Source organism: Lepidochelys kempii, chromosome 16, assembly GCF_965140265.1.
Source record: "Lepidochelys kempii isolate rLepKem1 chromosome 16, rLepKem1.hap2, whole genome shotgun sequence".
NCBI lineage: Eukaryota > Metazoa > Chordata > Testudines > Cheloniidae > Lepidochelys > Lepidochelys kempii.
Window position 1 is genome coordinate 6217398 of NC_133271.1, and position 24849 is coordinate 6242246.

Sequence of the window (24849 nt, forward strand, 5' to 3'; positions counted from 1 at the left end):
CTGTTTTGTAGCAATCTGGTACTGTTATTTTACAATAAGTACAGCTACATATCAAACCAATTTCCCCCTTTACAATCTCAGAAGCCATTTGACTAAAATCCTAATCTGACCCTTTATTAATCTTGTAAACACTATACAACCTTCAATATGTCAGGAGTTACTTTCAAATAAAAAGAAGTGCTTGAGTGCTGGTGACCAGAAACTCCTTAAGTCCAAAGACTGGCTTGGGGGGAGGGATAGCTCAGTGGTTTGAGCATTGGCCCGCTAAACCCAGAGTTCCGTGTTCAATCCTTGAGGGGGCCATTTAGGGACCTGGGGCAAAAATTGGGGATTGGTCCTGCTTTGAGCAGGGGGTTGGACTAGATGACCTCCTGAGGTCCCTTCCAACCCTGATATTCTATGATTCTAAAATGGGGAACTTAGATATAGAAGGTCGAATCCAAGGCAGTGGCTGTAGCTATTGAAGTCCAAGCTCCGCCAGAGTTTGTGCATGACCTTGGGCAAACAACTTACTGTATCTCATCATCTGCTTTTCCCTTCAAAGGCATGCGGAGGAGAAATCAAGGTGAAGGGGCCATGTAACTGAAATGGTTGCATTGCATTAGTATTCAGAGCATGAGCTAAATTCCCCATGTGAACTGGGCTCCAGGGAGCAGCAGAGAGAATGAAGTGGGGGTCACTGCAGGTCCTACTGAGGAACATGAAGGGAGTTCCAAGCCCTCCGTTTTTCACACAGCTAAACAAACAGCTTTTGAAGATTAGTTGGCACAAGCCCATTTGTACAGGAATTGTTCAGCCTATTTTTCCCCACAATCCACAGCTGTATTTGTGGACCCTGAAGTACAGCATCATTTAAGCTAATCAGAAGCCTGCAGTCTGAACCACAGACTAGAGTCTAGAGCTGCTAGCCAACTGGTTCTGCCTCTGTACAAGTACAAGCATATGTCATGCAAGTCTAGCTTCTTCAGAACCATCATTCTGAAAACTTGGCTGAAGGAAAGGGTTACATTTCAGCACTCATTTCAGGAGAGAAGTGTGCAGATTTCATCAGTAAGTCTCTCTTGCAGTACTCTACAGAGGTCATAAGATGCAGTGCTGACCTTACCTAGGCCATTACACTAAGTTACACTGAGCTGTCATCTCTAGCAAGAGCCCTGGCAAGCTCAGAATATTTGCACCCATTTTGGTTAAAAGAAGTTTGTCTAGTTCCACTGGGAACTACTGGCTTGGTACAAAAGAGAATGGTGCTGGGTAGAAGTACTTATTCTTGACTAGCTGGAAGTTTCCTGGTTTAGTCTAAGTCACTTTCTTTGTGACGACCTTGCTCTTTGAACCCACCTCCACTGCACTAGAGTCAACACCATGACTTGTTTCGGATGTCAAGGCTGCTTTCCCAGGCCATGCAGAAGAACATCTCACTTCACTGCTTCTGGCAACATCTGACTCCTCCTGTGCTCTCTCTGACTTTAGAACTTCAGTGATTTCCTCCGTGCTCTATGCATTTTCCATTGTGTGTAGTCCCACACGCTAAACAGGCACTGGGGAGGTGAGCCACCTCCAGACCCAAGAAATGATCACACCAGCCAACTGAAGGGTAACAAACTTTATTATACATCTCTTTAAAACAGGCTGGAAGGAACAAATAAACGTCATTCCAATATAGTGCCCCAAACCCACCCCTTTTCCATATGGATTCTGATCAACCCCCACCTCTCCCAACCCACCCTCCCTTAAAATTGCTCCAATTAAATTATCCTACTTCAGATCACCCCAACTGTCTTATCAATAGCTATTTCTGAACACCAAGACACACTGTTCTGGCAAAATTAGATGCAATATTTATTGGGTTTAGTTTCTTAATCTCCAGAAAGGAGAAAGGAAAAAACAAAATCAGGAAAATCATTTCTTAAGTTTGCCTTTTTACAGAAGGTAGAAATTCTGCAGGTCCCCATCCCCCCAAGCAAGTCTGAAACCCTCTTGTTCTGCTTGGCAACATGAAGAGAGATTCTGGTGGTCAAAGAGCACCAGCCAGATGAGATCAGTCTGAACAAACTGATTTCGAGGCTTTGTTTTCATTTCCCTTTCGGGCCAGCCTCAAGTGGTTTTCCAATATCCCTTCCACGTAGCTTAAGGCCTGGAATGACACACAAAGGAGACAACTTTCAGCAGTTTGCCTTGAGTCCTCCCTACATACTTGTCACCCTGAACCTTCCAACAGCCCAACAAATGAACTAAGGTGGCTGGAGGGAGGGGAGGGAGGGAGAAGTCACCCACTACAAGACAGAGCAAGCACAGAAGAGAGAGGAGGAGAAAGGGAGATTTATTTAAGAAAAAATCAGGCTTTATACATAACTGAAAAGAAACTGAAACAGGTAATTGAAAAAACTGACCCTTGCTCAGGTAACTTACAGGCCATTAGCTGAGTCATTGCCCAAAGAATAATCCTGGGGGTCGGGGGGGGTGTGTCACTAGTCTGAGAAGCACCACTCTACTAAGCATCATTGCAAAAGCCATTTCAGATGGTTTTAGCAGCAGATATCCTAGTTCATTACAAATATGAAATTAAGGCTTTGCATAACTAGAAAGGTGGGCACTCAGCCATTAAGGTCAGAAGGGACAATTATGATTGTCTAGTCTGACCTCCTGCACAATGCAGGCCACAGAATCTCACCCACCCACTCCTGCAATAAACCTCTCACCTATGTCTGAGCTACTGAAGTCCTCAAACCATGGTTTAAAGACTTCAAGGTGCAGAGAATCCTCCAGCAAGTGACCCATGCTGCAGAGGAAGGTGAAAACCCCCCCAGGGCTTCTTCCAATCTGCCCTGGAGGAAAATTCCTTCCTGACCCCAAATATGGTAATCAGCTGAACCCTGAGTATGTGGGCAAGATTCGCCAGCCAGATACCCAGGAAAGAATTCTCTGCCGCAACTCAGATCCCACCCCATCTAACAGCCCATCACAGGCCATTGCGCCTATTTACCATGAATAGTTAAAGATAATTGCCAAAATCATGTTATCCCATCATATCATCTCCTTCATAAACTTATCCCACTTCCAATGGCACTCATCTGGAGTACTGTGTCCAGTTTTGGGCCCCACACTTCAAGAAGGATGTGGATAAATTGGAGAGAGTCCAGCGAAGGGCAACAAAAATGATTAGGGGACTGGAACACATGAGTTATGAGGAGAGGCTGAGGGAGCTGGGATTGTTTAGCCTGCAGAAGAGAAGAATGAGGGGGGATTTGATAGCTGCTTTCAACTACCTGAAAGGGGGTTCCAAAGAGGATGGCTCTAGACTGTTCTCAATGGTAGCAGATGACAGAACAAGGAGTAATGGTCTCAAGTTGCAGTGGGGGAGGTTTAGATTGGATATTAGGAAAAACTTTTTCACTAAGAGGGTGGTGAAACACTGGAATGCGTTACCTAGGGAGGTGGTAGAATCTCCTTCCTTAGAGGTTTTTAAGGTCAGGCTTGACAAAGCCCTGGCTGGGATGATTTAACTGGGAATTGGTCCTGCTTTGAGCAGGGGGTTGGACTAGATGACCTTCTGGGGTCCCTTCCAACCCTGATATTCTATGATTCTATGTATTCACTGCAAAATACATGACTTTGGATTTACATAAGGCCTTCAGGTCTCTGCCATCCAAAAAAATCACTATCAGACATAGAGCAAGTCCCAGACACTGAACCAATGTGAGTTTTCAATCCTTGCAGAGAGCTGAAAGCTTCGGAGTTCCTGCTTCTAAATCAGCAGAAACAATCTTAACATTAGGATGCAAAGTGACACCCCATAGGTCAGTGGTCTCCAACCTTTTTACACCCAAGATCATGTTTTGAATTTAAGGGCAACCCAGGATCTACCCTGCCTCTTCCCCAAAGCCCCACTCCCTCCATCCCACCTCTGTCCATTTCTTGTTCTCCCGCACCCTCACTCACTTTGACTGGGCTAGGGCTGGGGCACAGGGTGGTGGCGGCTCTGAGAGGGAGGGCAGAGCTGAGGCTTGGGGTGCAGGAGGGGGGTTTGGAGTGCTGGCTCTAGGAGGGGGCTCCTAGGGCTGGGGTGCAGCCTCCCACCAGACAGCACTTACCTCCAGCAGCTCCCAGTTGGTGGTGTAGCATGGCTGCCGCTAAGGCAGGCTCCCTGCCTACCCAGGCCTGCCGCCGCCCCTGAGGAGGGGCTGGGGGCATGTGGCTCTGCGCACTGCCCTTCTCCACAAGCACTGCCCCTGCAGCTCCCACTGGCCACAGCTCCCCATTCCTGGCCAGTGGGAGCTGCAGGGGCAGCGCTTGCAGGCAGGAGCAGCGCGCAGAGGGAGACCCCTGGCCCCCTGCCCCTGGGGCAACACTGGCCGCTTCCAGTGCAGCCCTAGGGGCGGGGGGCCAGGGAAGGCAGAGAGTCTGCCTTAGCAGCAGCCCTGCTACACCACTAGAGATCACGATCGATCGAGAGATCCTCTAGGATCGACCAGTTGATCGCGATTGACCGGTTGGTGACCACTGCCATAGGTGAACCTATGAAACAGCACTGACATCAACCCTGCAAGCATCCTACCGGCAGAGCAACACATGCTGTTTCCCTATAGAATTGCTGGGTGCAAACAGAAAGGCGCTAAATGTAGATAATCAAATGACAGCAGCAGCATCCCTCTCCCCCACACTGAAGTGGTTAGACAGCTACTGTGCATCTGACACTCACCGATGGCTCTTTCGATCTTGCCCAGAACCTGGTTGTTGGGGATTGCTCTTCCGCATTCGTAGTCAGCAATAACTTGTGGTTTTTCATTTATTTTCTAAAAAGAAGATGTGCTTTAAACACATCAGTTTAACAAATAGTGAACATTCAGAAACACAAACCCAAGACATCCCATATTACACGAGTGGCTGCATCTTCTCAGAAGTACACCAGGCTTGCAAGAGTGAATTCTGCCTGTCATCACTGGTTTCTTCTATCTGGGTGCTACCATGCAGATAACAGTTGTATTGTAAAAAGGTCTGCCTCGCTCTCAAGAAATCGGATACAAGAACGATAGTGGAGAGTGTCCACAAGCTACAGCAGTCCAGCAGCATGGCAGACACTTCTGTTTGAAAGCTCAGATACAGATAGGTTTTCAACACCTTATGTCAGGAATTACTATGCCAGGGCTAAGTCGGTTAAAGAGGAAGCCATTTTACCTCCAGCCCACAACATAGCTCACAGGTTCCAGATAGAGGTCCCTGGTCCACCACCTGAGCTGCTAGTTAGCCAGTAAACTGAAAAGTTTTGAGGTCTTCTATTAACCCTTGATGATACCTCCTCACCATCTACCGGTCAGGAGGCTAATTTGACACCATTTACAACCCAGCTCCCTCACATACACAGAGCCTGGCTAAGGAAAAGCAGGAGTAAAGACCAAACGACACTGATAAGCACTCACCGTGGCCAAATCCTTTTGTGTCAGGCCCTTGCTCTGTCGGCCCTGCTGGATTACTTTGCCCACCTCAAGGGGGACTCTGTCATGGTGCAGCTCCTCTGTCTCCCGATCCAGCTTAGCTGTGTTCTTAGTGATAGAATGCTGCTTGTTTTGGCCTGCTGCCCCTAGCATTTAAAACAAAATCAAGAAGAGGCAGTGTCAAAACTGTACTATGGCAAACAAGCACTTTGATGAAAGTCAATCAACTTCCCCAAGCTTTGTAGAATTTTCAGCATTCATCACTCTACCTATTCACGTCACCATTAACTTTATCATACAATCAGACTTTAAGGTCAGAAGGGACCATTATGATGGTCCAGTCTGGCCCCCTGCACAACGCAGGCCACAGAATCTCACCCACCCACTCCTGTAACAAACCTCTCACCTATGTCTGAGCTACTGAAGTCCTCAAATTGTGATTTAAAGACTTCGAGGTGCAGAGAATCCTCCAGCAGGTGACCCGTGCCCCACTCTGCAGAGGAAGGCGAAAAACTCCCCGGGCCTCTGCCAATCTCCCCTGGAGGAAAATTCCTTCCCGACCCCAAATACGGCGATCAGCTAAACCCTGAGCATGTGGGCAAGACTCACCAGCCAGCCACCCAGGAAAGAATTCTCTGTAATAACTCAGATCCCACCCCATCTAACATCCCATCACAGGCCATTGGGCATATCTACCACGAATAGTCGAAGATCAATTAATTGCCAAAATTAGGCTATCCCATCATATCATCCCCTCCATAAACTTATCAAGCTTAGTCTTGAAGCCATATATGTCTTTTGCCCCCACTGCTTCTCTTGGAAGGTTGTTCCAGAACTTCACTCCTCTGATGGTTAGAAACCTTCATCTAATTTCAAGTCTAAACTTCCTGATGGCCAGTTTATATCCATTTATTCTTGTGTCCACACTGGTACTGAGCTTAAATAATTCTCCTCCCTCTCTGGTATTTATCCCTCTGATATATTTAGAGAGAGCAATCATATCTCCCCTCAGCCTTCTTTTGGTTAGACAAGGAACAAGCCAAGCTCCTTGAGTCTCCTTTCATAAGACAGGTTTTCCATTCCTAGTAGCCCTTCTCTGTGCCTGTTCCAGTTTGAATTCATCTTTCTTAAAAATGGGAGACCAGAACTGCACACAATATTCCAGACGCAGTCTCACCAGTGCCTTGTATAATGGTACTAACACCTCCTTATCTCTACTGGAAATATCCCGCCTGATGCATCCCAAGACCCCATTAGCTTTTTTTTTATGGCCATATCACATTGGCAGCTCATGTGATCAACCAATACTCAGAGGTCCTTCTCCTCCGTTACTTCCAAGAGATGCATCCCCAGTTTATAACAAAAATTCTTGTTATTAATCCCTAAATACATAACCTTGCACTTTTCACTATTAAATTTCATCCTATTACTCCAGTTTACAAGGTCATCCAGATCCTCCTGTAGGATATCCTGGTTCTTCTCTGTATTGGCAATACCTCCCTGCTTTGCATCATCCGCAAACTTTATTAGCACATTCCTGCTTTTTGTGCCAAGGTCAGTAATAAAAAGATTAAACAAGATTGGTCCCAAAACCGATCCCTGATGAACTCCACTAGTAACCTCCTTCCAGCCTGACAGTTCATCTTTCAGTGTGACCTGCTGTATTCTCCCCTTTAACCAGTTCCTTATCCACTTTTCAATATTAATATTTTTCCCCACCTTTTCCAATTTAGCTAACAATTCTCCATGTGGAACCATATCAAGTGCCTTACTGAAATCGAGGTAGATGAGATCAACTGCATTTCCTTTGTCTAAAAAAAAAATCTGTTACCTTCTCAAAGGAGGAGATCAGGTTAGTTTAACACAATCTACCTTTAGTAAAACCATGTTGCATTTTATCCCAGGTACCATTGACCTCAATGTCCTTAACTACTTTCTCCTTCGAATTTTTTTCCAAGACCTTGCATACTACAGATGTTCAACTAACAGGCCTATAGTTACCCAGATCACTTTTTTCCTTTCTTAAAAATAGGAACTATGTTAGCAATTCTCCAGTCATATGGTACAACCCCTGAGTTTACAGATTCATTACAAATTTTTGCTAATGAGCTTGCAATTTCATGTGCCAGTTCCTTTAATCTTCATCCAAGAATATTATCTGGGCCCCTGGATTTAGCCCCATTAAGCTGTTCAAGTTTGGCTTCTACCTCGGATGTGGTAATATCTACCTCCATTTCCCCATTCCCATTTGTCGTCCTACCATTATCCCTAAGCTCCTCATTAGTCTCATTCAATACTTTGCCTCAGTCTTTGTTTAGATATTGGGCCATGCCTTGATTATCCTTAACCTCCACTCCATCTTCAGTGTTTAGCAGTCCCACTTCTTCTCTCTTTGTTTTCTTCTTATTTATATGGCTATAGAACTTTACACTATTGGTTTTAATTCCCTTTGCAAGGTCCAACTCTACATGGCTTTTGGCCTTTCTCACTTTATTCCTACACGTACTGATCTCACTAAGGTAGCTTTCCTTGCTAATCCCTCCCATCTTCCACTCCTTGTAGGCTGCTTTTTCTTAATCACTTCTCTGAGATGCTTGCTCATCCAGCTTGGTCTACAACTCCTGCCTATGAATTTTTTCCCCTTTCTTCAGATGCAGGCTTCTGATAGCTTCTGCAGCTGTGACTTGAAGTAATCCCAGGCCTCCTCTGCCTTTAGATCCACAAGTTCTTCAGTCCAATCCACTTCCCTAACTAATTTCCTTAATTTTTTTAAGTTAGCTCTTTTGAAATAAAAAAGCCTAGTCGCAGATCTATTTTTTGTTTATCCTTCCATTTAGTTTGAACTGAATTAGCTCATGATCGCTCGAACCAAGGCTGTCCCCTACAACCATTTCTTCTAGGAGGTCCTCACTACTCACCAAAACCAAATCTAAAATGGCATCCCCTCTAGTCGGTTCAGCAACTACTTGGTGAAGGAATCCATCAGCTATCGCATCTAGGAAAATCTGAGCCCTATTATTATTATTAGCACTTGTCCTCCAGTCTATATAGCTTTCTTCCCCAATGTGATTTTTGCCCAGACAGACTGTCTTATCCATTCCATCGCTTCTTATTTCTTTACATTCTACCTCATCCTTGATATACAATGCGACTCCACCACCTTTACCTTTATTTCGGTCTTTCCTAAACAGCACAGACCCTTCCATACCCGTACTCCAGTCCTGACGACTATTCCGCCCTGTTTCCGTTCCCCCTAGAATACCTGGTTTCATTTCCTGCACCAGTAGCTCCAGTTCCTCCATTTTGTTACCTGGGCTCCTCGCACTGGGGTACAAACATCTTCATTTTTGCTGTTTGGCCTCACTCACTTTCTTTACCCGATTAGGCCCGGTCATTCTACCGCCAGTATCACCTATTAGACTGGGATCCACACTGCCCTTCCTCCTTATGTCCATTCTCCCACCCACAGCTGTATCTTTTCTTACTTCATTTTCTTCCTTCTCAATGTTAAAATCCGGTGTAGAGGTTACCTGGACATCTCCCAACCATCTTCCCCAGATTCCATCAGTTCCACTGATGCAGAAGTTACCATAGAATCACTCTTCAGAACCTAAGCTTTTAATTAAAAAAATTCAGCCCTGATGATTGCAAAGAAAACCTTCCAAACAAAACTTAAGTGTAACTGAGGCAACGCTGCCTGCAGACTGCCTGAAATAATACTTGAGACAGGTGTTAACTGCTTTATTAATCTTATTTGGCTTGACTCTGAAACCTAATGACAACAATCTAAACTATGCTGCTGGCCATTTTACCAGAAACCCTGTTAATGTTTTAACCCGCAACCCTCTACCCCAGCTGCCAAGCACTCCAAGCTCCCCTGCCACTCCCACCACAACTTGTATGATGGAATTGTACAGTGCAGTCTGTGGCATGTTGAAAACTGAAAATTTAGGGTCAGAATAAAATGTAATGCACTACCAAAACACAGACTACTGGCTTATTGGTTTTCATATTTCAGTTTAAAATATTAATTTGACTTTGAATTGCTATAGAACTTCCAGTCTACCACATAATTTAAGTCTAGTTCACTGTGGAGTATGAAGGGCCTTCAAGCTGTTACTCAATAAAACGTACATGGACCAAGAGAAGTTAAAGTACACTCATTTGAGGGAAGGTAGCTAAGTACCCAAATACTCTCACAATTCACATTGAGTACACATGCATAAAATATTACACTGCATAATCAAGCAACAAAGCTAATTCCATCCAAACCTCAGCCTATACACCTGAAAAGTCTATACTCTCACTAAATTACAAATATTTCCAGTTTTGACTTTCTGTAGAACTAATTTTCATTTGTGGTCAAGGATTTCAGGAATTTCTATTGTCAGATTTTTCAAACATGCAGAATTACCTTCCTCTTGTGCATGCATTTGCCAACCAAATGGTGTTGGAAGTATAAGGGTATTCCAAACATTGTTACCTTTCCCTCAACAGTGCACTTTAATAGTTAAAAAAAGCTCTAACGCATTTCAAACCAACATTCCTTGATATACATTTTAATTTCAAAGTGACCTGCAAATAATATAAATTGGGCTTATATCCTTTTTGCTTATAATGTATATAGACTTTAAGGTCAGAAGGGACCATCATGATCATCTAGTCCAGGGTTTCTCAACCTCTTTTGTTCAGAGCCACGGCTCCCCCACCCCCAACATATTACAAAAAAACACAGCCCACCTGTGCCACAACTGTTTTTCCTGCGTATCCAGTAGATTAAAAACCAGGGCCAGTGTTATGGGGTACCAAGCAGGGCAACCGTTCAGGGCCCCATGAAGTTAAGTTGCTCAGGCTTTGGCTTTAGCCCTGGGCAGTGAGGCTCAGGCTTTGGGTTCAGCCCTGGGCCCAGCCCTGGGCCCCAGAGAATTTAATGCTGGCTCTTTGGTTTATTTTGGCAGACCCCCTGAATCTGCTCATGGCTCCGCAGGGGGCCCTGGACAAGAACCACTGATCTAGTCTGACCTCCTGCACCCACTCCTAGAAATAGACCCCTAAGCTCTGGCTGAGTTGCTGAAGTCCTCAAATCATGGTTTAAAAGACTTCAAGTTACAGAGAATCCACCATTTACACTAGTTTAAACCTGCAGGCAACCAGCGCCACATGCTGCAGAGGAAGGCAAAAACAAAAAAAACACAAACAAAAACCCACAGCATTTCTGCCAATCTGACCCCAGAGGAAAATTCCGACCCCAAATATGGTGATCAGTTAGAGCCTGTGCATGTGGGTAAGACCCACCAGGCAGATACCCAGGAAAAAAATTCTCTGTAGTAACTCAGAGCTCTCCCCATCTAGTGTCTCATTTCCAGACATTGGGTTTTTTTGCTATTGGCAGTCATCAATGGACCATATGCCATTGTAGATAGCCGCATCATACCATCCCCTCCATAAATTTATCAAGCTCAGGTCTTGAAGCCAGTTAGGTTTTTTTGCCCCCACTGCTCCCCTTAGAAGGCTGTTCCAGAACTTCATTCCTCTCCTCTGATGGTTAGAAACCTTCATTTAATTTCAAGGCTAACCTTGTTCATGGCCAGTTTATATCCATTTGTTCTTGTGACTCCACAGGTGCTTAACTTAAATAAGTCTTCCCCCTCCCTGGTATTTATCCCTCTGATGTATTTATACCTTTTGGTGAGGCTAAACAAGACAAGCTCTTTGAGTCTCCTCTCATAAGGTAGATTTTCTATTCCTTGGATCATCCTAGTAGCCATCCTCTGCACCTGTTCCAGTTTGAATTCATCCTTCTTAAACATGGGAGACCAGAACCGCACACAGTACTCCAGATGAGAGCTCAGCAGTGCCTTGTATAATGGTACTAACACCTCCCTGTCTCTACTGGAAATACCTCCCCCGATGCATTTTAGGACAGCATTAACCTTCTTCACAGCTGCATTACATTGGCAGCTCAGTCATCCTACGATCAGCCAATACACCCAGGTCTTTCTCCTCTTCTGTCACTTCCAACTGATAAGTCCCCAGCAGATAGCAAAAAATCTTCTTGTTAGTCCTTAAGTGCATGACCTTGCACTATTAAATTTCATCCTATTTCTATTACTCCAGTTTACAAGGTCATCCAGATCTTCACATGTGATAGTCTGGTCCTCCTCCATACTGCAATACCTCCCAACTGTGTGTCCTCTGCAAGTGTCATTAGCATACTCCCACTTGTTGTGCTAAGATATAAGAGACTGAAAGGTTTTTTTGTTTTAATTTTTTTAAAGGGATCAGTGTCAACTCCTGCTTCCCCTGGTTTTACTGCAGGACCCACTGAAGGTCTCAGAGGATGTACTGTTAGTTCTCTCTGAATAACCCAAGAGGTGAGGGTGTTGACTCTTGAACAAAGATGTTCCTTCCCCAAAATGTTAACCACTACAGATAATTCAGCATTAGCAACAAAAAAAAAGAAAAAAAAAATCCACAAAGTTTTAAACAACCTGAATAAAAATCCCTTCCCCTCCAAGTTTTCACTCTTTTGGCTGTTGGCAGTTCATTAGATTTCCAGTTATCACAGACTCTCTCAAGCTGTAAGAGACCTTAATTTCTAACATCACACACACTTTCCCCTTGATGGTGAGTACTATTATATATTAATCGTCCATATTTTATTTTAAATTTGTATTGCCCTGTAACATTTCATTCTCGGTAGGGATATTGAAGTTACAGATATTTCACAGTGATTATTCATGTTAACATGCTTAATACATGTGTGTGGGTGTGTTTTATTAAATGACAGACTTGAATCATAAAGCTAAGATAAAGAGTTCATGTGTACGGACTGTTTTCTTTCAAACTCTGATACGAATATTAAATAAGCCACAGAAGGCTTGAAAGTTTCAAATATGGTTTTATATATGCCTACAATAATTTTATTTTACAAAATCAAAGTTAATACTCTTCATAAACTCAAAACAGATTCAAAACAAAACAGTTTTCTCTAAGTGTTTTAATGCTAATATTTACATCTATTTGACATTTTATTTATGTACTTTTTTCAAAGTCTCAGATGTAATTTATTACATCTTTCTTGGAGGTTATTTTTAGGTTATACAGTGGTTTGATTTCATTTAACAATATAAGCAATATGCCCTGGATATATTATTAATGCACAGCATTGTATGCGTTTGTTGAACAGGTGCACTTGCTTTGTGAAAAATGTTTTTCTGGAGTCCAGATTTTGACTGTACCTTGGCCAAGAAATATAGACCTTGACAAAAAAAATAGGACTATTCTGGATCCCCCTTCTCCTTTATTTCCACTTAAATTTATATTTGTTTTCAAGTCTGATCATTACATATAGCAAACTTTATTAGAAGAGGATACTTTAATGAGCTAGAGATGTGTTTTATCCTTTTCTGGATTACATTATTACAATCAACATCTAGAAAGGAAATGCACAAATTTAAAAAATCAACATTCACCATTCTTAACTTCTCCCCATTGTTTTCTTAAACTTTCCCTATTATCCTTAACTATTGAAGCACATATATTATGTATTGTCAGAGCCTGACCTGAGACCTCTGCAAAACGAAAACGACTGAAGGACTGTTGAGAGTTTAGAGGTCTTAAATATTCATTATTTTCTCTCATTTTTTCTCATTATTTTTAGGGGGAAATCCACATAAAGTACAGACAGAATAGTACCATTACACTGTATTATGTAAATACACGTTTACACTTCTTAAAGAACTTTAAATAGGTTGTCAATATAATAGACTGCAAGAGTTCCAACATCTGTAACGATTTAATTCATAATTAAAAACTAGTGCAATAGCTATTTTATATATCTCACTTCTTGTATTTTGAAAGAGTGAATTTATGGAAATATGTATTATTTTAGCTCTACTGCATAACAGTGTTGCTATGGTTAAAGATGCTGTAACAGTTCTATTTTATATATATCAGCCACTAGGATCTTATCTTTTAGATATTTGCTCCAAGCTGCATTTTTGGATTAAAGAATTTTAGCCAAAATTATATTTTTGGTAGTTTTCCAAAAAAGACTATCTGTTTTTAGAGTTTTGTAAATGCAATACACAAACGAATTCATTTATGTAAAAAGCAAGTATTTTTTTAAAAAGATACAGAGCTCAATTCTCAGTTACACCAAGTCCTTTTTACATAATTCAGTAAGCATAAAGGGGCCTTGATTTAGGAGTAAATGATGTTTATACCCACTATAAGGGCCCACTTTACAGTCAGAGCAGTGTAAAAGTTCAGGTGCCAACACCATGGGGGCGGGGATTGTCCCGCTGATCAGCAACTCCTCCTCCCTCCCAGCACCTCCAACCCACCACCAATCAGCTGTTTGGCAGCCAGTGGGATTAAGGTGAATCACTCAGGATGCAAACACCTCCAGAGAGGTATCACCCCTGGGGGAGGTTGGCACGTAATGGTTCAAACTGGGTTTTCCAGAGACCAACAGACAATGAAAAGGTTTTTGGCATAAAAAAAATCCCAGAGATTAAACTGACACATGGGTCTTTTTTTTAATTTAGCAAATGGCCACAACCTTCTGTTTGAGAGAGAGGACGGAAGATTGGATATTAGGAAAACCTTTTTCACTAGGAGGGTGGTGAAGCACTGGAATAGTTACCTAGGGAGGTGGTGGAAACTCCTTCCTTTGAGGTTTTTAAGGTCAGGCTTGACAAAGCCCTGGCTGGGATGATTTAGTTGGGGATTGGTCCTGCTTTGAGCAGGGGGTTGGACTAGATGACCTCCTGAGGTCCCTTCCAACCCTGACATTCTATGAGGGAAACCCTTGCAGAAGGGTTGGAAAGACTTTGGCTTATTAGGACCACCTAGGATGAATGGGTGACCTTTGGTAAGCTTCTGCCATGCATATGGGAACTTTTATTTGTTTAATATGTTCCCTACGATTAAATGCAATTTGCTTTGTAACTAGCACACACTGTTGTAACCCCTGGAGAAAGTTTAAAAAGTGCTGGGGAAAATCACAGAGGTGCTGCAAAAACCCTAAGTCCCCAAGTCTGGAGGAAGAGAGATAAGGTCCCTGTCTGAGAGACGCAAGGGCTGGGACCCTGAAATCTGAAGTGGGTACCCTTGAGGAATGCTGGGGTACATGTGTGCAGTTAACCCTAAAACTGTGACAGGGGTAACTATGAAGTTAAAGGAAAACATGAAACTGGCCTTCCCTACCCACCCCCGAGACAGAAATACCTACATTTCTTGGAGGTCTCTACATCTTCTCCTCTTCTCTGAGCTGCTAAGATTGCCTAGAAATAAGAAATTTAACTTTATCAAGATTAGTTCCATTAACATAAGGCACAGACCACTATTTAAACACTTTAACAAAGAATGATTTATCCTCAAACAGCCAAGCTGCTAGCAAAAAAAAAACCTCCCTGAGCATGTATCCAGGCAACCGAAATGACTTTGCTACAAGAGGAGAGGAAAGGAAGTAGCCTGCTTTGGCAGTTGGATAGGAGATTTATTAGTTCTGAGAAGTACATTGGAAGAACTCTCCATATTAAGAGAGACATTTTGGATGTTCTGGAGAAAAAAATTATGTTATGTGGATTTTAATCTTCCTTCACCCAGTTTGAGAAAGAAACATTGCTTTATAGTCCCTATTATTGAGAAAGCAATGTAAAATGGGCTAGGATAATGTCTAGAGGTGTGTCTAGACTGCAATTTAAGTCCCAGGTTTGAACTCAGGCTCAAGCCTAATCCACCATCTACACATAAATCATGAAAACCCAGGGTAGGGGTGCAATTTCAGACCGGTGGAGTGGGGGAAGACAGCAACTTTACCCATGATTCAAGGGGCTACTTAAGGCACCTGATAACTTAGGCCTGGTCTACACTACAAAGTTAGGTCGACATAAGCCGCGTTAGGTCAATTTAATAACTTATGTGTCTATACTACTGAGTCCCCTTCCGCTGACCTCAAGGGCCTATAAAGTCAACTTTGTACTCCACCTCCATGAGAGGCACAGCGCTTGATTCGACATCCAAGGGTTGACATGGGGATAGTGTAGACACGGTGTTGTGTAATTTGAATGAACTGGCCTCCAGGAGGTGTCCCACAGTGCTCTGCTTTGACCGCTCTGGAGAGCACTTTCAACTCCACTGCACATCAGCCAGGTACACAGGAAACAGTTGCCCCCCTGTTAAAGCCCTGGAAACTTTTGAATTTTCATCTCCTGTTTGATCAGCATGGAGAGCTTGTCAGCATAGCTGACATGGATGCTTAAGGCCGCAAATGTGCTCCAGCATGGAGTACACAGGAGGTGCTGGATCTTATTGCTGTGTGGGGATAAGAGTCTGTGCAGGCAGAGCTCCGATCCAGCAGAAGAAATGCTGACATCTTTGCCAAAATCACACAGGGCATTGGGGAAAAAGGGCTATAACACGGACACACAGAAGTGCGACATGAAAATAAAGGCGCTTCAGCAAGCATACCAGAAGATAAAGGGAGGCAAACAGTCACTCTGGTTCTGATCCACAGACATGCCACTTCTATGAGGAGCTGCATGTGATTCTTGGCGGCAACCCCACCACTACCCCAAAATGCTCCATGGATACCTCCCAGGAGCCCCAGGCGACCTCAAGCAACAACAAGGACATTGTTGATGAGGAAGAGGAGGAGAATGCAAGACAGGCAAGCGAAGGATCCATTCTCCCTCAACAGCCAAGAACCCTTTTTAAACTCTGGAGCACATCCCCACATAGGACCAATTGCCGGCAGAGCATGATGCCCGGGAAGACACCTCTGGTGAGTCCACATTTCCAATCAAACTGTCGGGGTTACATGCTATTATTTTTAATGTTGAATCTGAAGAAAAAAGGAGGTGTCGTGGGTATCAGTGACCACTCCAGCTATGCAGAGGGAGCTCTCCAAAAGACTGTTTATGTGCATGGGGATGGCCCTGGAATCCTTCATGGAGATCTCTAGGAAGCTTTCATGGAGGTACTTTGCAATCCTTTGCAGAAGGTTTCTGGGAAGGGCTGCCTTATTTCGTCCACCACGGTAGGATACTTTCCCCCGCCACTCCAGTATTAACTCTGCTGGCATCATTGCGGGGCACAGCACTGCAGCATAAGGACCAGGTCTGTACCCAGACGCTTGCAGCATTTGCTCCCTTTCCGCCTCCCTTACCCTCAGGAAAGTGATATTGTATGTGGTCACCTAGGGGAAACGGGGGGAGTTTTAAATGCTAGCCCTTAAACCACAAGCAATTTGACAAGTAATCCACCCCATTTGGTGAATTCTCAGTCACAGAACCACACTTTCCCAAGTGTGCTCTGGTTGTGGTTGGAAGGGATCATCACATATTGCAACCAGCACTTAAAAATGGGGAGACGGATGTTTCCTGTTTGTCTCCTTTCCCCCCGCCCCCAACCCAGTGCCACTTTTGTAACAACCAAACTATTTTCAGAGCTTGACACTGGTGCCTGTCCTCAAGCAATATCAAGGTTGCTAGGGGAAAAGGGGCCTTTTCTCAAGTTCCAACCTGTGATCCCAAGAATGTGCTGCAGCTTTTGTGAAGACAAGACCTCTCACCCATGCCTTGTGGACTACACACCATGGCTGGAGCAGCAAACCAACTCCTGCAATAGCCAGTGGTTGTGATTATGTTGTGGCTTGCAGGGAAGTGCATTGAAGGATGTTTCTTTTATAAAAAGAATTAACCTTGCACCAGAAACAATGCATGCACTGTCAATGCTACCCTTGTGCTTTGTATTCTTTACAGCTGAAACCTGTCCATTGGCACATCCTCCACACTGGGACAGAGACTTTCCCAGATTAGAAGGCAGAAAAAGACTACTTGGGAGGACTTGTTCAATGAATTAATGCACGCCTCCAAGAGTGACAAGACGGAGCTCAGAGCATGGAGGATTACACTGCGTGACAGCCTGCATAAGGACAGCATGTAGGGAACAAGAGCATGCCACCGAGGAAGAGATGCTGTGGATTATGAAGGAACAAACAGACATAGGGGGAGGGATAGCTCAGTGGTTTAAGCATTGGCCTGCTAAACCCAGGGTTTTGAGTTCAATCCTTGAGGGGGCCATTTAGGGATCTGGGGCAAAAACTGGTCCTGCTTTGAGCAGGGGGTTGGACTAGATCTCCTGAGGTCCCTTCCAACCCAGATATTCTATGATTAGGCGTCCGATTGAGGCTCAAGAAAGGCAGCTGGATGCTTGAATCCCTCTGGAGCCATTGCTGAACCTGCTGCCATCATCACCCAGTTCTACATCCTCCCCGCCCCCACAAACATCTGGGGGAGGGGGGGAGAGGAGCACTCAATACCAGGGGAGGGTACAAGGACCAGAAGGTGCCCGTTCCCGCACCTTTGATGGTTATTGCAGTGCATCTGTAAGCAAGCTTTCCTTGTTCCCGCCCCCGCAGTATCAGCAGCCCTTTTTGCCCCAAGTTATCTTACTCTTCTTTGCTGTCTGTGTGTTTGTGACCATAATAAAACTTTACAGATTGAAGAGCCTTTTCTCCTCATTCATCAGTACACTGTGGTTAGTGGGGGTGGAGTTTACAGGGGAGAAAATGCAATGAAGGGAACAGCTTGGTAAGGAACAACACACGTGTTCCGTCTACAGTCCCACAGCAGTTAGGGAACCGCATAGTGGCAAAACCATCCACTATGCCCTGCATGTTGCCCAGAGTCACTATCCTTCGTACCAGAAGTCTATTGATTGCCCTGGAAACTTGGATCACAGCAGACCCCACGGTAGATTTACCCACTCCAAGTTGATTCCCCACTGATCGGTAGCAGTCTGACATTGCAAGCTTCCAGAGAGCTATCGCCACTCGCTTCTCAACTGTCAGAGCAGCTCTCATTTTACTATTGCTGCGCTTTAGGGCTGGGGAAAGCTCCTCACACAGTTCCATGAAAGTGGCCTTACGCATTCGAAAGTTCTGCAGCCACTGCTCGTCATCCCATAGCTGCATAACTATGCGGTCCCACCAGTCAGTGCTTGTTTCCTGGGCCCAGAAGCGGTGTTCCACCATGTCAAGGTGATGCGTGACTGTTGCCAGCATCTGCTAATTGCTCCGGTCCATGGCTTCCAGCAGGGCTGCTTGCGTGGCATCACATTGTTCCTGCTTCGGCTCAGTATATACTGCAGGATAAGACATGAGGTGTTTGTAATGCTCACAACAACAGTGTACAGCTGATCAGAGTCCACGCTTGCCGTGCTATGGCGTCTGCGCGGGTAACCCAGGTTTAGGAAAAAAGGCGCAAAAAAGGCTTGGTTTCTTTGCTGTGCATTTCAGGGAGAGAGGGAGGTAAGTGCATCATGGGAGGCTAACGCCATGTTATAACCACCCGCGCAAATGTTTTGGTCCCATGAGGCATCGTAAGCCCAACCCAAAATTCCACTCAGCTCCATGCACTCACCCATAGTGCAGCGCTCTGTGCATTGATGCAAGCCCTGCTAGGGAGGATGCACTCCACCGACACTATGAGCATAGTGGGGACACACAAGATCAACTTGCTTAAATCGGCGGATCAATGTCGATTAACATAAAATCAACTTAACTTTGTAGTGTAAATATACCCTTAGATACAGTACTCCTAATTACTATATAAAGAAAAAATATACAAACCCCAATTAAAGCCATTGTTCTAAATTTACACATAAATTTAAAATATCAGAAGACAATACAACAAGATATTTCCAATCCCAAGCCTTGAGGTATCAATTTTGGAGCCTTACAAGGTATCAGAAACACACATCTGATACTTTATACACTACCTTTAGTAGAGATAAATACAAATAAATAAAATAGGCTTCCTTTCTCTAACAGATGTTGTGTTACTGCCACTATCTACTCTATTTTAGTCAATTGTTTTCACACTACTAAAAATGTATTTAATTTTAACATGTGATTACTTTTTTTCCTCTTATTAAGAATGGGAAATTTTTCTAATTATTTTGGCATTTATATTTACTGATCACAATCATGTATCTGACTCACTAACATTTGACTCCATCATTGCTATTAGTATCAGACTTGGAACCGCATTTGTTTTCCTATGAATTTTAAGTTATTTTACAGATATAACTAAAAATACTATTTGAAAATAAAGAACCTTCATCTGTAGTGTGTCTGAAGTTGTGTGTTTAGCTAATTTTTTTTAAACTGGCATTGCTAAGGGGAGTACAAGCTAAATTTACATTCAAGAAGGATCACATTATTTGATTGTATCACTTTAAACAATGATTGACAAAGCTCAACATGGTCAGTAATAATGATAATTACTCCAGCCAGGACCAGTTAGGCATTTTAGAACTCACTACTCAAAGAATTAAATTTAAGCATAAGAAAAACAAACTATGAAATAGACAGAACCAGTCAAAAAAATTAAAATAAGCACTGTAGTTCTTAAAGAACTTTTAAAGAAAAAAACCCACAGAGACTAGATGTGCATTTCGACGGGAAGTACCAAGTAGTAACAGCACCACCACTAGTGTGTGAGGGAGATTAAGTGTGAGCCTGAGTGAGTGTGTCAGCACACCAAGCACTTTTTCAGTATAGCAGCAGCTGAAGCACCAACTCCTGAGCCAGAGGCAGCAACATAGACAGGCCCTGTCCTCTCACCCAGCTTAGTGAGACCAGACACATGGGGGAGCAGCTTGGCCAGCGGCAGCCGCAGTGGAAGACAGAGTGGGAGAGGAGGGGTGGCATCTCCCACCCTGCTGCAAACTGCACCCGAATGTGGTATGAAGCTTGGGGGGAGGACAGGTGCTCCTCTGACTCACGGCTCTGACCTAGAGTCCCAGGACCCCTCGGGGGTGAAGGGTCTGAGCCTGAATCAAGCAGGGATCCAGGATTCAATCCCTATTGCTTTGAAGTGTAGATGCAGTCCCACTGGACTGGTGTTTGAGGAGTCTGCCGAAAATATTCCACAATCCCACGGGCTGATTTTCTTTGTCCTCTGGATAGTCAGGTTTGGTGGACAGCCAAGTTTTCCCACACTGCATCACAAACAAAGGGCTAGAGTGGCCACATTTTGGGAAGGCACTAGGAAGTCTAGGACATGGGTGGTTGGACTCGGGCCCACATAATTCAGTGTAGACACTCAAGCCCTAAATTAACAAACCCAGGGTCTGCTAACTTGAGTTCTACTAAACTTGGGCTTACATTGCACTGCAGACAGACCCTGAAGCTGCATATATCTGAAGACATGGTTAAGGATACAATTCTCTTATGGAAGTTACAGATTCCATGACTTTCCAGGACCTTCATGACTTCTTCTGGGGCGGGGCAGAGCCGGCACCCTGCCCCGGGGCCCCCAAAACAGCTAGCCAGCAGCCTGCCCAGGGGACCTCTGCTATGGTGCTGGGCCCCAACCCTCTGGAGTAGCAGCCGGAGTGTGGTCAGCCCTCTTTGGGCTTGAGAAGAAGCAGTTAGCCCCTGCCACAGGAGCAACTGCAAGCCCTGGCAGTGCTGTTTGTTCCTCCTTTTGCCCCCCAGGGTATTTTTAGTGAAAGTCAGAGACAGGTCACAGGCTTCCATGAATTTCTGTTTATTGCCTGTGACCTGAATACCCGTGACAGAATCTTAACCTTACATATGGTCTAATCTCATTCACTCAGATGTTTTGCTGAGGTCATCATTTTTGTCTAGTTAAAGAGTAACTGTGTACAAACTTGTCAGGAAAAAAAAACTGTTTCAAGTCATACACAGAAATGCTCTTTTATGACTTCTCACGGTTGGATAAGAGATTGTTTCCATACCTAGCTAACTTATCCACTTGCTCTCCTAAAATAATTAGACTATAGATGAGAAGTCTGGTGGCATCTTAAAGACCAATAGATTTCTTTGGGCATAAGCTTTCATGCATAAAAACCCCACTTTTTCAGATGCATGGAGATGCATAAAACTGTTAGTCTTTAAGGTGCCACCGGACTCCTCATTGTTTTTGTGGACACAGACTAACGCAGCTACCCCCGATACGTAGACTATAGATCAGGGCCGGCTCCAGGCACCAGCTTTCCAAGCAGGTGCTTGGGGTGGCAATTAGAACAGGGCGGCAGTCCATGTCCCGTGGCAGCAATTTGGCAGCTGCTCTGCCACTGTTGTGGCGGTGGCAATTTGGCAGCAGCTGCTTGGGGCAGCAAAATTGCTAGAGCTGCCCCTGCTATAGATGGTTATTTTTTAAGTAGCCAGTAAACAAAATGCAGCACTAACCATTAGTATTATTAAACACAAACACCAACTAAGTACAAGTTAATGGAGAAAAGTACTTATCTCCACTGATACCAAAACCACATGCTCCAGTTTCACCTTGGAACTTTTAGAGTTACCTAGGAACAAACAGATGATAGGCAAAGGTCACAGAATTTGGTATTCAGCTGCCGTACCATGAGGGGCAAAAGGATCAAGGTGACAGATGATTACGAAACAGCTAAGAGATGGTTATCATACAGGTTTTTTGTACAACTGTTCACAGATGGACTGTTTTCAGTTAGGAATTCTGTGTTCATTTTTATTGCCACCCAACAGTAGTTGCACCAAACAGCTACATGACTTTGTTTTCAGGCAATGAACCCACATGTGAAATAAGTAATATGAACTTGGGAAGTTTGCAGCAGCTTCTTCCCAAAGCTGTTGTCCAATCACAAAAATCCTTAAAAGTGAAATAGACCATAGGAGAACTGCAGTACTAGATGTGTGTCAAAAGCTCCTTCCTTTGGGGTTGGGGCAGGACATACACTCCAAGTAGTTTATACTTGTTTTGGCTCCACCCCATTATGTTGCATCAGCCAGCTTATTTGATGCACAGCAGTTTTGAAATATTATTTTAATATACAGTAAATTATCTGTTCTCTATCTTTAATGGGGGTAAGACCTTTGAAAGCCACTGAATGTCCGAACGCACACAAGAACAAGCCAATGCAACACTGGAGGAGCTTAAGAGAGAGATTAATTTTTTAGAATCGGTGCCAAATGCCCCTCTCAGCCTGGTTAGCAGGATCATATATTGAAAGATGAACTACGTTATCTGCAATTCTGTATTTCCAGCTGTATTCCATCTTATTCCTACTAGAAGTAGCAATTCAAGGGGCAACATTATATCTTGCCAAGTCAGTGCTTTTCCTGGATAAGAGTGAAGCCTCAGTGTTAATTCTGTCTTTTCAGCAAAAAACATGGAAAGCACCAAGATGTCACACGAGAGACCAGCAGCCATTTGTCACTGTACAATAATCTAGGTGAATTAATCTTACTGCACAGACACCAAGTTATTAGAAAAAAGCCACCCTACATGTGCCAGCAATGGAACACACCAAGCCAGACAAAACCCCCTTTTCTATGTCACACTCCTTCCAGCCGCGCTGCGGCCGAGCAGTGACCGGATTCTGCGTTCGGACCGTTTACTGGAGCGGGGGTCCCAACCTCTCTCTTTCTGAGCCCCCCAACAGGCTATAAAAACTCCACGGCCCCCCTGCGCCACAGCGCCTGGCTTTCTGCGGATACAAGCCAGGGCTCGCGTTAGGAGGTAGCCAGCAGGGCAACTGCCCAGGGCCCCTGGGCTCAGGGGGCACCATGAAGCTAAGCTGCCCAGGCTTCAGCCCCAGGAGGCGGGGCCCCGGTGGGGCGCGGGGCCCCGGTGGGGCGCATCCCGCCCAGCACGGCTCTGCCCTCAACAAAAGGCCCCCGCCAGCAGCCCATATCCAGCCGGCTCCCAAGAGGGGTGCTGGGCGGCGAGCAGGGCAAGGACCCCAGCGAGCGTTACTCGGCGCGCAGCAGGGCGCCCCACTTCCAGCCATCCGCACAAGCCCGCGCAGGGAGCGGCGGCGCGGGCCCCACAGCCCCAGGCCGCCGCGAGCCCCGCGCCGCGCCCGCCCCGCAGCCAGCCCCCGAGCGCGAGCGGGGCGCGGCGGCCGCCCGGCCCCGGCCGGTGAGCCCCGCCCCGCCCAGCACACGGCAGCGGGGAGCCGGGCCCCGGGCAGCGGGGAGCCGGGCCCGCCCCGCCCCGCCCCGCCCCGGGCCCGCCCCGCCCCGCCCCGCCCCGGGCCTCCTCCCCCGCGGGCTCAGCCAGCGCCTGAGGGGACCCGGCCCGGCCCGCAGCCAGGGAGGGGGAGGGGCCGCGGCGGGGCGGGGCGGGCCGGGCCGACGGGACCCGCTCGGGCAGCCCCGGCCCGGGCTCCGGGCACCCCCTGACCTGCTTGGACTTGGCCTGGGCCGCGCTCGGCCCCTTCTTGCGCAGCACCGTGACCGTGTCCCAGTCGCTCTCCGCCATGGCACCGACCGACTCCGCCCGCAGCGCAGCCTCCTCTTGCGCCCTCCAGCCCGCCGCTCATAGGGCGACCTGCCTGTCACTCCTCAAGTAGACTTGCACTGATTGGATGAGAGAGGGGTCCCGAACCGGAACGGCTGTGCGGCCCATCGGCGCGCTGATTGGTGCACATACACGCCACTCATTAAATACGTTACCTTACTGGGTGAGATTGACGCCTTCTGGAGGGTGGGACTTCGGGGCGCCTTGTCTCAATAGGCTTCGGCGTCAACACGCTTCTGGGCCCGCGCTGACGCGGTTCGGGGGCGTGGCCGGGCTGAGCGGCGAGGGAGGCGGGGCTGCGGCTGGCTCCGCGCTCGGGGGCGTGGCTGGGGCAGGTGTTTGCTGGGCAGCGCCGGCCCCGGGGTCTCCGCCGCCCCGAGCGACAGGCTGTCCGGCCTCCCCGCCCCCGCGGCTCCACCGCGTCCCCGGCCTGCCCCAGACCCCCCGCTCCGCCTGCCCCCCCCCGGGCGTGCTGCACCCCCCCATTACCCCCTGCGGGTCCCCCCACCCCCCCGCTCCGCCTGCCCCCCCCCGGGCGTGCTGCACCCCCCCATTACCCCCTGCGGGTCCCCCCACCCCCCCGCTCCGCCTGCCCCCCCCCGGGCGTGCTGCACCCCCCCATTGCCCCCTGCGGGTCCCCCCACCCCCCCGCTCCGCCTGCCCCCCCCCCGGGCGTGCTGCACCCCCCCATTGCCCCCTGCGGGTCCCCCCACCCCCCCGCTCCGCCTTCCCCCCCCGGGCGTGCTGCACCCCCCCATTGCCCCCTGCGGGTCCCCCCACCCCCCCCGCTCCGCCTGCCCCCCCCCGGGCGTGCTGCACCCCCCCATTGCCCCCTGCGGGTCCCCCCACCCCCCCGCTCCGCCTGCCCCCCCCGGGCGTGCTGCACCCCCCCATTACCCCCTGCGGGTCCCCCCACCCCCCCGCTCCGCCTGCCCCCCCCCCGGGCGTGCTGCACCCCCCCATTGCCCCCTGCGGGTCCCCCCACCCCCCCGCTCCGCCTGCCCCCCCCCCGGGCGTGCTGCACCCCCCCATTGCCCCCTGCGGGTCCCCCCACCCCCCCATTGCCCCCTGCGGGTCCCCCCACCCCCCCGCTC

The 24849-nt window shown here is 46.7% G+C and overlaps 1 protein-coding gene across 3 annotated transcripts; it reads right to left on the reverse strand.

The window, feature by feature from the left end:
• Positions 1 to 1826: 1826 nt before the first annotated feature.
• Positions 1827 to 23792, reverse strand: EDF1 (endothelial differentiation related factor 1). Of its 3 annotated transcripts, none has more exons than XM_073314651.1 (5): positions 23639 to 23780; positions 14671 to 14722; positions 5418 to 5578; positions 4700 to 4793; positions 1827 to 2134 (listed from the first exon to the last, which is right to left on the reverse strand). In XM_073314651.1, exons 1-5 carry the CDS (start codon positions 23714 to 23716, stop codon positions 2073 to 2075), a joined length of 447 nt encoding a protein of 148 aa, XP_073170752.1. In that variant the 5' UTR covers positions 23717 to 23780; the 3' UTR covers positions 1827 to 2072. The 3 variants fall into 3 exon arrangements, with proteins under 3 accessions (XP_073170752.1, XP_073170753.1, XP_073170751.1); XM_073314652.1 differs by lacking the exon at positions 23639 to 23780 and adding an exon at positions 18372 to 18590; XM_073314650.1 differs by lacking the exon at positions 14671 to 14722 and having other exon boundaries at positions 23639 to 23792.
• Between the last annotated feature and the right edge of the window lie 1057 nt (positions 23793 to 24849).

What these genes read in the sequence shown, in the direction of transcription:
- EDF1 (XM_073314650.1), bottom strand. Translation starts at nt 23,777, where the DNA reads ATGAGCGGCGGGCTGGAGGGCGCAAGAGGAGGCTGCGCTGCGGGCGGA. An exon ending in CCCAGGCCAAGTCCAAGCAG is followed by an intron (nt 5,579 to 23,638) that starts GTCAGGGGGTGC and finishes TTTAAATGCTAG; the next exon opens with GGGCAGCAGGCCAAAACAAG. An exon ending in CACAAAAGGATTTGGCCACG is followed by an intron (nt 4,794 to 5,417) that starts GTGAGTGCTTAT and finishes TCTTCTTTTTAG; the next exon opens with AAAATAAATGAAAAACCACA.